The 13,722-nt window shown below is 27.9% G+C and overlaps 1 protein-coding gene across 1 annotated transcript in view; it reads left to right on the top strand.

Annotated features, from left to right (window-relative positions):
• Nucleotides 1-13,428, top strand: part of LOC107442117 (alpha-catulin) — a 313,254-nt gene extending 299,826 nt beyond the window's left edge. The window contains exons 15-17 of the mRNA XM_087149981.1: nt 643-765; nt 4,104-4,187; nt 12,735-13,428. Coding sequence (XP_087006107.1) covers nt 643-765; nt 4,104-4,187; nt 12,735-12,875 — 348 coding nt within the window. The 3' untranslated portion in view covers nt 12,876-13,428. The remainder of the gene's footprint in view (nt 1-642; nt 766-4,103; nt 4,188-12,734) is intronic.
• Nucleotides 13,429-13,722: the final 294 nt, after the last annotated feature.

Below are 13,722 nucleotides of genomic sequence, written 5' to 3'. Positions count from 1 at the left end.
AGCATATATATTTTATAAATGTACAAATAATTTTTTTCAAAATTTTGTGTTCATAATTTATGAAATAAAAATAGATCCTATTCATATTTTTGTGAGAAATAAAAAGTAAACTAAAAAATATAAGAAAACCATTTTATTACAATTTCATAATTCAAGAACGTATAGTATTATCCTATTATTATAATTTGAAATACTTCATGCTAATGACAAAAATATTTTTTTAACACTGACGTGCATATTGCTGAAATGATTTTCTTCAAATTTTAACTGTCGCAACGTTTTAGTTCTATATGCTCAGAAACCCTATAAAAACCTTTATCTTTCCTCGAATTTATTTTAAATTTTAAAACAACATAATTAAGATTCATGATTTTCTTTATGATTTCATGATTTTCATTAAACAATTTTGAATGAACTTCAATGATTTTATTGAAGGCCATATTCTCTTTTATAAAAAAACAATTATAAAAAAATATTTATAATGTTAAAGAAACAATTACAATAAGAGACATTTATTTATTACAATTAATTTTACCAATTGATTTCAAAAATTCAATTACATACATTAATAAATGTCAGTACAATCAATCAGTACAAAGTAGAAATGTATGCTATTAAGAAAATTTTTGCTTTGTATTTTAGGTACCAGGTGGTACACATAAAAAAGAAATGCTTGAAAATTTAGACCGTGTTCCGACATTTGTGCAACAACTCCAGTTCACGGTTAAAAACACAACTGTGGGAAAAGCTGCCACATTCACGAAGGTAAAGTATTTATTCTACTAATAATATCTGCTAACAATTCAGAAATTTTATGGAGAAACGTAACGAAAGACAATTTGAAGAATTTAAAAAAAATAGTAACACATATAAACAGCATATTAAAAAACTTTCAATATAAAATAGTTTATTTAAAGATAGATGTAATAAATTAACATTTTTGAGTGATACTAATATTTTCGAAAAAGGTCTCCTGTCCCTCGTTGTAGACGATCGGTAGACATAGACATAAAATGAATTATTAGGATGATCATGTCTTGCAAAATGATTAACATAATACAGAAAAAATCAAAGTATTAAGACAAGAAGTTTTGTTGGAAAAATAAAATTATTTCCAAATTAAAAAAAGTGATAATAAGATATTTTTGTGTATTGTAAGATATTTTCGATGAAAATACAAGAAACTTGTAAAGTATATATTTGCAAACAAAACTAAGGAGCTTTACATAAAAATATCACATTTGAATAAAGGCGGCTTGTGAAAATATTGTTCCAAGCCAATCAAATCGTTTATTTCTTTAGTTTTTGATAAAAGCACTGTAAAAAAATTAAGAGCACTTTTAAAAAAATACCGTAACATTTACGGTTTTAAACCGACAGCAGGGTCGGTTGTACAAAACCGTAAAATTTACGGAGTAATTCTGTAGCCTTAATGGTTTTTTACCATAAAAGAGCAAGTTTTTTGCAAAAAATTACGAAAAACAATTCCTGAAAAGATTGTTTGTTTATTTTTTTAATCGCAACGAAACAAGTTTTTATAATAAAAATAAATCTGCTGTCTCAACAACTTTTTAACATATAGAAACAAGTTTATTCTGTGACAGTTACAAAGTAAATCTATACCCTCACCAGGCGTGAATATTTCACATCTTTGCATCGATCAACCATTGCTGGGATTCAAATACGGGTTTGCTTTATTGGCAGGACGCGCGCTCTGTTACCTGAGCTTACGGGGCTCAAGAATTGTATTTTTCGAAGAAATAGTGATAGTGAGAATTTAGCTTTTAGATTGCATCAATTTGCAATAAAGTCCAAACTCAATTTTATTTAAACGATATTCGAATTTTTTAAATAATTAGTAAAAACTTAAGAGCAAGTATCAAAAATAATAGTAAAGTGATTGAAGTTACATTACAGACTGGAAATCTGCATAGCAAAGAGTAGAGTTTCAACTGACGGTGTTAATCTCTTTGCCAATAGGGTTAAAAGCCGCTTTGTTTAAATGTCAAAAAAGCGATTGTTAATTTTTAACAGTTAAATATTCGAAAAAATTCCAAATAAACAATAGATATTTAATACAGTGTAACTGTTTAAATATCTATTGCTATATATATATATATATATATATATATATATATATATATATATATATATATATATATATATATATATATATATCAACAACTAAACTTAGACGCAATGTTTTGTGTAAATACATAAAATTGGGTTAAAATGTCCTATTGTAAGAATTAATTAATTAATTAATAATTTCAAATTCTAAAATATGAAAAAAATTATGCATTATACTGAAAACTCTTCTCTAATGTAGCGCTTTTACGTGATATTCAAAAATATAAAATATAAGTTTATTTCAAATACATAAAAAGGATTGATTAAAAATACATTTTAAAATCCAAAAAAGTTATTATTTAAATCTGATAAAAACTATGTACCAGTTATGATGTCTGCGTCATTCTGCTCTGTTTTACAATATATATGCTATTAATGTTCATTATAGACAAAAAACGTAAATCATTTCAAAAGTGTAATTACGATATCGATCTGTCTGATAATATTTGTTAATCAGTATTTGTTTGCTTATAAAGTAGCACAATAATATATTTGAAGTTTATACCCGCCATCAGTGTGATTTTTCTCCGAAATAAAAAATGAATCGAAATATGTATCAGTATTAATGAAAAATGTAATAATAAAAATATTTTAGAGACGCGAAGGATGTTATTCTAAAGAAACCCCGAAACCTTTAAAGGTTTTCCAACATTCAAAAAGAACGTCTTTACACTGAGAAAAAAATATGACCTTAACTACCAAAATATGTTAAAAGTTACCATGTTTCTGACTCTACCATGTTACCATTTTTCTTTATTGCATGCAAATAATAATCTGTTATAATTATATTACTTTAAATGATGTTGATAAGGATGCAAGAGGATAATTCGTAGTTACATTTACTTGAATACAACTTGAACATCCTTGGACTCTAAAAGATATGCAGTGAAGACCAGCGCATCTGTTTTTCTAGTTATTATTGAACCCATGTCAAAATTCGTAATGGTCCCACCTAAACATCATGACATTTTGATGGTTTAGGTTAGTTTGAGTGCGATTTATGATGATCTAATATCATTTGATGGTTACCATCATCCAACCTTTTTCATTATGCTTTCATGGTTTATGATATGACAAAGAAACTTCTATCATTCCATGATGAAAAATGATATTTTAATACTATGATGGTTAACCATCAAGAGAAGTTGGATTCTCATGAACCAACAATTTGTTATGATCCGTGATGGTTCCAACTATACATTTCCATGATGGTTTAATGGGAGTTATTGTTGATTCAGCAGGAATGTACCATCAAAAACATTTGTTTTTTTCATGTCTGCCCATCATAAATCAGAGCGAATTACTACTTTGAGATGATGGTTGTTAATGACCGTCCTAACATTTGATTTGTAAGAAACTATGATGAAAAATTCTGATGGGTCAACAAGAACATACCATCTATTCTTGAAGTGTGCCATCATAAATTTGTCCAAATTCCTACATTGGTTATTTATGTTGGATACTAACAATGGTTATTCAATGGTATACCAGCAAAATATAATGGTTCACGATGGAATTATTAATGGTTACCATCAAGATTATGTTGATCCATCAATGAGAAATTATTAAAAATTTTGACTTGGGAATAGACAGATAAACGTTTTTAAGCATGAAAGGATAGATCCGGCATTAGAGAATGTTGTTTCCTTCATTCCAAACATACGCTTAAGAGGCGTATATGAAGCAGCAATTATTGTGTGTTATTTTATTGAAATATTTTTATTCAAATTTTTATGAATTAACAATGCAATTTAGGCTGCTTAATAATATACAACTATTGATTAAAAATGTCTAATCATTGCAAACAATATTTTAATGGATCATATTTTGCTTTTGATTGAGTATTGCCTCTTAAAGTTTTATAATATGCTTTAAACTGTAAAATATTTAATTTAAAAGTAACTTTTATTTCGATATTGTTCACAATTGGATACTTGATGCATCAGTTATTGATATTAATTACTTTTTTGCAGGTAGACAATGTCATTAAAGAGACCAAAAATCTAATGAATGCCATTTCCAAAGTAGTCACTACATGCTTAGTTTGCGCCACAAAGGTACACTACTTTTATTAATAGTGATGTATACAGTTGTTATAACATACCTCATATTTTTCAATTTCCATATTTTTTTTTCAAAAAATAAACTTAAGTAAATTAAATAATATTTTATTCTTGTTTTAGAAAGATTATTTTGATATGTAAAATTCCGTCCGTAAAGATGTGAGATCTGAGAATCTACATTATATAAAATTTCGGATCAAATTACAATATAAAGTACCAGCACTTTTCATGCGTTCTCTGTAAAATCCATTTTACAGCAAAATCCATTTTTACTGTAAACTATCGTATTGCAATTTTTTTAGCAATGCTTTATTAATTCGAGTGATTCAGGAATTTCACAGCAAATATTACGGTATATCAGTTTTTTTTGTTTGTTTTGTAACATGTTCCGATAAAAATCGATTATAAGATAAAAATAATGGGCACCCTGAGAGCCGGTACTTTTTAACTGGTTTGATAGTTTGGAGGTTATTTGGTATTATATTGAATGTTATATATCTTTATTTGTGACGTAATATATCTAACATTACGAACCCATTTTTAATTACTAGATACTGCACTTAAATAAAGGTATCAATAAGAACGAATTCAGAGCTAGAGCTAGTTGCTGGGTAAAAGAAAATAGTTAAGAATTACACACATTAGCCAGTCCAAAAGGACATAAAATTTGTAAAAATCAGTAAAAATGAAAATTGAAAAAACATTACAATTTTAAAACACTATGTTAAATAAAAAGAAATCGACTGTACAAAGCCATTTACTTGCATAAAATTTCAAGGTATAAAATTATTTGTGGATAAAAGATAGGATAAAGATGTAAAAGGGCGATTCTTTCGTTACGTGTGTTACTTTTACACGACATATTTCAACTTTAACACTTATTATAATAAACTTGTTAGATATTTTTTATGTTTTTCTTAATTTGTTGTTAAATCTATATGTGTTGTAAGTTTTCAAAACGAAGATTGAAGGCGCAAATTAATTTGATGTTGAAAAAAAAAATTTCTGAAATTTTGTTACGTGTGTTACCCTTTATAATGCTAGATATTTGAAACTTTGAATATATTCATTTAATTCTGTGAAGTATAAAGGCAAAAAATTAAGATATTTTCTTTTATAGAGAGATACAATATCGAAGCTGTGTTTAGTGATTTTTAAAAATTTCTTGCAACAGTAAAAACTTCTTTATTTTGGTGAAATTGGTGCGTTACGTGTGTTAACTGAACGTTACGTGTGTTACCCTCTGTGAATATTTCAACTGAGAAGTCATAAATGTTGCACTGAAACATTTATTTATTTTAATTTAGCAGAAGAAAAACAATTTATTTTAGCAAATAAAATAGTTAATGGTCTGGAAAGATGGTTGTAGCCCTTCTTTATACTGGTTTAGAGAGTAAAACATAGCAAATCTTAGGCACATCTATTCCTTCAAAATCATTTCCGTTTAGAAGCAAAAATATGCATATTTTCCAATTATTTTATGCAAATATTGCATTTTAAGTTTACAAGCATGTGCATTTGCGTCAATAATGTTCCCGAGATAGAGCATATGTCGTTTTAATTTCAGTTATAGGCGCACTTCTGATCAGGAGGGAACAGAAATTGACTTACTGACTATTTGTGTGCCACAATGTGCATCTATGCATCTTATTCAAGTATCTAACGATACTTATGCATAGATTTTATGCTTTGTATTACCGTTGCCATGTATTGATCTTTTCAATTAATATCTTTATTTCCTTTTGGCTAATATATGATACTGTTGTATTAGGCATGAGTTGATTGGTTAGCTTTGCAAAGAACACTGGATTGCAAATAAATTTTTTTGTATAACAACACAATGATATAAATAACTTTGCTTTTTGCTTCGCTTTCAAGATTTTGTACTACACACCTATCCCATAGAAGGAACTTCTGCATGTGATATCGTAAAATATTTCCAAATTAATTTCTTTTTTTATATTTTGATTGACAAAATATGAAATAATTCAACCATATATTTATTTTTAAATTCTTAACTTGACTTATTACTATAGAAGGTTTCTGTTAGCTCATCTTCTGAAGTAGAATCGTTTTTAAACAGTCTTAAAATGAAAGTGTAGACATTGTTTCACCTTTGTCTTTGCCTTAGGAAAATATTGTAAAGGACTCTATTTTAAACTCCTTAGGAGAGTATCGTCTAAGACAACAGCTGCTGTGAATAACGGAAATGTGGCTGGATAGCATAATGCTGATTGAAATTCGTTTTGATATTCAAAAGAATATGCCATTGCAAAGTCAACTTGAATTTCCCTGGTTTTAATGCTAGATATGTTTGTTTGGAAAGTATCACCTCGGATTCTTCTAACTCTTACGTATTATTGAAAGTTAGTCCAATTTTCAAGAGTTATTTCAAAACATTCTTCTTGCACATTTGCCATTATATATTTTTTATTGTGAGCTATTGTCATCTTTTTCTCATCGTTACCAAACTACAATAAATGATGGTTAGAAACCTATAACAAGCAATGAGAAATGTTTGTAAGTATCAGAAGCACCCTTCCAACAATTAGATCCAAAATTTCTTTACTTTATATACATAAATACTTCTACCATCACCATGTATTGTCATAAACTTAATTTTAGCCTTCCAGTTAAAGAATAAAAATTTCATGATATTTGTTTTGATTCTAAGTTTTACAGTAGCAATAAATTTTTTAGTCATAAAGCACTAAATATGGAAAATTAAACAATGTTTAAGATGCAACTGACAAAAATCAGTATAAGCCTCTCTTAGAAACATTGTTAGATAGTTCTTTCGTTTTATTGCCCGTTTTTCCCCGTAATAATCCAGAGAACCAGCTCTTGTTTCAATACAAGCATAGTATAAACAATCTAACTTTTGAAGAAAATCCATTTATTAATAATTAAGTTCATCTGAAATACTTAGTGGTGAACCTTTTACGTCATTATCAATCTGTTTTGAAAGTTCAAGTCTAACTTTCATTATTTCCTTATTTTCTTTCCTTTGAAGTGCAGAATCTTATGCTCTTTTCTTTTTTTCTTCATCTTCTTATTCTTTTAAATCCAGATAAGGACACTATTTTAAGCTTATCCATTTTATAATAATCTAGCAAATGCAGTCGGAATATTCTATTTAAACATAAGCGTACAACAAATAGATGTTTGGGAAAACAATTTCCAAAAGTTTCAAAATTATCGTCTTATTATGCTGTTTTTTCATTAATGCTTATACCGACCTGATTTTACAAAAAACCACAATCTTACAATTCCGTATTTGTGGCATTGAAGTTGTGCAGCGGTTATAAAAAATGTCCGAACATGATTTAAATCTTTTATTGAAAATAAATAAATAATTTAAGTGTATAAGTACCTCTAACACACATAACAGTAACGCGCGTAACTTTTCGTTACGTGTGTTACCTTGAATAAAATTAATTATAAAATTTTAACTATTGGCAGTTTTAATTCGAGAATTTTTTCCGTTGCATATCTTGCCTTCTTAATTTATAAAACAAAAAAATTTTAAATTTTCTTTTTTACTAAAGTTTTTACAGAAAAAAATGCAAAATTATGTTACGTGTGTTACTGGGAAATTAGACTATCTTGATTAATCGACTTTCAAACAAGCAAAAACATTTAGGCCAAATTAAAAAAATACATTAAACAATGATAAAAGAGTAAAATAGTTATATTTATTACTAAAAACTATTTTATTGCTCTTTAATATTTTAAGAACTCCATTGGAATATAACATAACAAAGAAGAGAACTCCTGTTAAAATTCATAGTGTTCCACCTTTTGTTAGAATTCACATAAATATTTTTTGTAATTCAAAAAACTATCTTAATTATTAAAAAATGTACATCTTCTAGATTCCGAAATTGTGTCATTTTTGATTTTACGATAATTTTGAAAATTTAGTCACTCAGGACCACTTTTCATGGAATCGCCCAAAAAGGCAAAATTGATGAAATAACAAGTATAGATAAAATATACCCTAAGATTAAAATCATTAAAATATATTTGTCCAAAAGGAACGTAAATGTTATAAAATTCATTTAAAATTTAAAAATATTTTCAAATCAATATTTAAAAGCGTGTTTTGACGAATACCGAAAAAGTGGTATACAAAATCAAAGGTAAAAGCAAATTGTGTAGAAAAATTAAAAATAAAATCATTTAAAAGTTAAATAATAAACAGTTAAAATCAATATTCTTTCTTTGTGGCAATCTTTATTTGTCACAATAATCTTTATTTGTGACAATAATTTTATTTAATTTTTAATAACTTTGCTACTTAAGCATAAAATAAAAAAAAATTCATTTTCTTAAATTATATTTTTGTTTCGCACACAAATAATGAGAAAGTTCTGTTAAAGAGCATAGACGTGTTTAATTAAGGGAAATATCAAGCATACAACTAATATGCTAGACACCTTATTTATATTCAAATAAACTGGATTTTTCTTAACTTAATTGGATTATACTAATATTAATAAAAGTATCAATCCATAATGCAATATGCCTCATTCTTTCATTTTTTTGATTGAAATGAGATTAATTCTTTCCTGAAATTCATCTAGTTGCACAATAACATTAAAAACATTGCTATAAATTCTGAAAAATCATTAGGGTAAAAACAGGTACCTTGAGCGTAGCATCCTTAACGTAAAATCCATTTTTATTGTAAAATTAAAACTTGATTTCGTAATTTTTACAGTAATATATTTATTTAATTACATCGAGTCATTGAATTTTCAGTAAGTATTAGGATGTAAAAATGACGGTATGCAGAATCTTTTGTCCAGCAATGTTTTACGGTAAATATGGATTTTACAGTAAAAAGTACCGATAATCAGAATGCCTGTACTTTTTAACATAATTTTTACAGAAACATAATTTACAGAATTTTTTACAGTTTAACCACCAGTTAATCCCCCAAAGGTGTAAATAAAGGTGTAAACACACAAATTACTTGGATGAAAAATTCATGAAAAAAATATAAAGGTAACGCGAATATTTAATATATTAATTTTCTTCTGAAATACAAACCAAATTTCACACATGAACATAATAACTGTGAAAGAAGTTCCTAAATTTTTAGATTGTTAATCATATTTTACTTTTGAGAATGACCTAGAAACAGAGTTGAGAGAAGAGAAATGTATATATTCTTCCCTGTTTCATGAAATATCTAAAACGATTTTATAGTAAGATAGTTATTAAAGGTTCAGAAATATTGAAAAAAATTGCAAATGGTATTAGAAATTTGAGTGTTCGTAAAAATTTTAGCATTTGATTTAGAAAAATTTTGGTATTAGTAGGAACACTTTAAATATTTTGAAGTAAAAAAATTGAAAAAGAAAACATAGAGATAATAAAAATATCGCACGTATCTCTGTTATTCTTAAAAAAATATAAATAACATTAGAAGTTAAAACTTTTGAGAAAGTGTTGCTCGTGTAGAAAACAGTAAAAATATTTTTATATTTCTAAATAAAAAAATCTATCAGTTTTGTAACACGAACTTTTGTTATGAGTTATAAAGCTATAAATGAAAACACATAAAACATTACTCATTTAGGAAAAATGTTTATGCATTTTCATTCATAATATCTAAACATACTTTTTTTCATAAAAATTAAATTAAAAGAAATAAAAACTTCATAATTTAAAAAAAAGCTTTAACATTTTTTTTTGTTTTATTTAAAATAAGTGACATACTTTTTCTAAATTCTGAGATTAATGCTTCATGACAAAATTTAAATGCAAAACTCGATTCTCTAATGTTCCAAGCAACCTCAGGCCATAAAGCAGAGAACATATTAAAAATGTTTTTTATGGAAGTTAAAATCTAAACGATCGACTTAATGGAGAAAAGGTCGTAAATTTGTTTGAGAAAAAAAAATGCTGAGATAAATGTGAAATTATGTTCTTTCAAACAGCGAAAGAAGGTGTAAAACTTAATTCACCGAAAACTAATTCTGTTCGTTACAGAAGATTAAAACGAAATACCGGTAAAAGTAATAAAAAAGCATTTAAAAATATTTTTAAAAAATTGAACATTATGAACCGAATTCTAATATAATTCTAAAATTATCTAAATTCATAATAAATAAAATTAGTCTTAGAAATTCTTCTTCCTAAAAATCATTTTAAAAGGAAAAATATGGATATACATTTAAATAATTCGTTTGAAGCTGTGAACACCGTGCTTTTCTATGTATTATTTTTAAAAAAAAATAGAGAACAAAAAAATTTTGTATTTTATTATATCCATAAGCAATATGAAATAAATGTTAATTACATTCATAAATTTAAGTGACAAGAAATGCCTGCTTTACGCTTCAAATTTCAAAAAATTGTAATAAAATTGTAATTGTAAAAAATGCATGCATTTTAAGAAAAACAGGTTTGAAACTCATAGTATTGGACAGTTCTTCCAATACTACAACATTCAAACTAAGCAAGAAAATCGTAGCTTCCAAAATAAACAGGCTAAAAACAACTACTTATGCAAAATGAATGATCCCCAGAAATTAAATCGGAAAGATATACTAAATAATAGAAAACGATATACTAGAATCATTTGCTTCGAAATTTATAAAGGTGGAAAAAGTCCGCATTGTTCGAGCGGCGCTCGAATGTAGACAACCATTCTCAAAAATGAGGAAAACAAAACAGATTTGAAACAGATAATGTACAGTGGCCAACGTTAAAATGAAAAATAAATAAATGTAAAGAACAGAATTAGAATAACTGCGGTAACCGAGAGTGAATCTAAAGTGTAAAGTAGTCAACGAAAACAGGTCTAGTTTTGTTTAACATCTTTATTTTCCACTTCTTCGTTAACAACTCTACATTTTCTGTTTCAAATCTCTTTTGTTTTCTTCACTCCTCACGTTAAGTCTTAAGAGTGTGTTAACTTTCCCACCTTGTTAATTTTATAAGCAGTTGTGATGACACATGATAGCACAGATGTGGCACATACATTTCATATCTGTGAAGTTGAATCTGTGAAATCAGATCTTAATATCAATCTCTGTGAAATCAGATCTCTGTAGTGCTCAAACAACTAAAACAACTGACTACATTTAACATGCAACACTTAGTTCCGCCTTTTTTGTCATTTCTTGTTTAAAAAATACACAGATTATTTAAACACAAACTGTATAATATTCCAAAGTCAAACTAAAATGTAAGGGGAGTTCATGAAATTAGAGTAAAATATAAAATAAAAAAATAACTGAAAATTCTAAAGAAAAAAAATTACAAAAATAAAACTACTTGAAGATAAATAAATAAAAATTCAGTTTTTATCTTTGACCCACCATGCTGCAAAAAATTCACTACTTTTTACTGACTTTCTTCGTTTATTTGACGGTTCAGAGCTATCTTCAACGAAATAGTTTTTAACCCTAATCATAAATGGACTATTATTGCTGTTAATTTCAATTCTAGTTTTTACCATACAGTTTAAACTAGCAACACCAGCAAACAGCTTTTTTTTCTGTAAATTTAGGAGATTTTTTTTTTACAGCATAAGAAAATATTTTTCTAAGTTGAGTAGAAAAGACAATGGCGTCTTTTTAAGTAGAGCTAGAAGCACGAAAAAAAAACATTTGTAAGTAGAGTAAGATAGGCAGATCATTGTGAGTAGAATAAAGGAGATATAGATGTCCTTTTAGTAGAGTCAGTGAGGCAAGAGAGTTCTTGTAAGTAGAGTAAAGGGATGTCCTTTTAGTAGAGTTAGTGAGGCAAGAGAGCTCTTGTGAGTAGAGTAAAAAGGACTTCACTATTTCCCACAAACATTATTTTGTATGGACCCGTAGTGAACTGATCGTAAAGGCATGATTCCCAGTAGAACACCGAAGTCAAGCATCACTGGCTATGGTCAGTAAGCGAGAGGACGACCACTTTGATTGGCCTACGTAGGGACCGCGGGTGCGCAGTATCGGTCCTCGTTATACTGCTCTACCGTAAAGTACTCGACTTCGCGTGCAGATCGTCGGGCAACCAAAGCAAGGGAGCCACCCTCTCTGCAGAGGATCAAAACTTCGATGGTATGTCTTCTGATCATCTGGGATGTTTCCCAATCCTTCGCCAATAGTCCATTGTGCAGCTCTTGTGTGACGTAAATTAAATGCCTACCTACCTTATTTTGTCTGTCAGGGACTCCCTTATATGTCCAAAATGATTCTTATTTATAACTTTACAAGTCAAATTAAAGTTGCTGTGTGATATAATATTATATTATATTATATTATATTAAATTATATTATATTATATTATATTATATTACATTACATTACATTACATTACATTACATTACATTACATTACATTACATTATATTATATTATATTATATTATATTATATTATATTATATTATATTATATTATATTATATTATATTATATTATATTATATTATATTATATTATATTATATTATATTATATTATATTATATTATATTATATTATATTATATTATATTATATTATATTATATTATAATTCTCTTTTCATTTTTCTTTTCAGTACAATTTGGATTTCGGGTCGGCTTCCGACCGCTCCCGCCTGATGTCGCCTTATAATCGGGGAGAGGGCGGCGGGGAGGACTATGGAGACGGGGGTTTGCCTCCCAAGGGACTACAGAGCTCCTCCGATCCGAACATTTGACAATTAGGGAACGGCTCCCGGAGAGCCACCAGCGAGCCCAGGAGGACCACCAGGGTCTCATTCCTCACACTGCTCGGCTCAAAGCGAAGAGATAACTAAATCGGAAGAGCACTTCCCCCCTCCTAGGGTGACCTCCTTCTACCTGGTCTTTTGTTGCAGAGTGTTGCAGAATTTCCCCTATAGCTTTTGCAGAGCAGAATCCATAAATCAACTTATTTTTTAAAAAAAGTTGTAAAGTTTATTCGTTATTTAAATATTATGGATTGCATGAATATTATCAACACAAAATTCAATTTATGTCTTATTTTTTGTAAGCATAAACTTTTATCGAAGCATAATGTTTCATGATCACAGCGATTAGCATATAAATTTAAAATATTTGTCAAAAATGAAATAAAATCACTGCTTATGCTTTAGAGGTCACAAGCTCAAGCAAAAGAAAAGATAGTCTATCAAATTTTAACGAATTCCTCGTGCGGAATTCCGGCTTAAAAATATTTAAAAAAAATTTATTGCAAAAAAAAAAAAAAAAAAAAAAAAAAAAAGAAAGAAATTTGGTGGCGAAACTATTACATCTCTTCGTTTAACAAGAAAAAACTGGTTTTGAAGTTTTGACTCCTGCCTTCCTTGTTAGTGATTCGATAAATTTCAATAACACTTCTTTTTTTAAGGATCATCTTGCGACCACTATTGTGTATACATTTTTGACTTCGTTTTTCTGAATGAATTCAGAAACTTTGCATTAAGGATGGTGGATGCGGAATACTCTATATAATCTGTTTTCAGTGAGAGTAATAGATATTCTCTTGATAAGAAGCACTTTTGGCGATTTTGGAAACGATTGACC

Source organism: Parasteatoda tepidariorum, chromosome 8 (assembly GCF_982258835.1).
Source record: "Parasteatoda tepidariorum strain Cologne lab strain chromosome 8, Ptep-v5.0, whole genome shotgun sequence".
In the NCBI taxonomy this organism is placed as follows: domain Eukaryota; kingdom Metazoa; phylum Arthropoda; class Arachnida; order Araneae; family Theridiidae; genus Parasteatoda; species Parasteatoda tepidariorum.
Note: the sequence above shows the minus strand (reverse complement) of the source record. Positions and strands in the feature narration are given on the sequence as shown.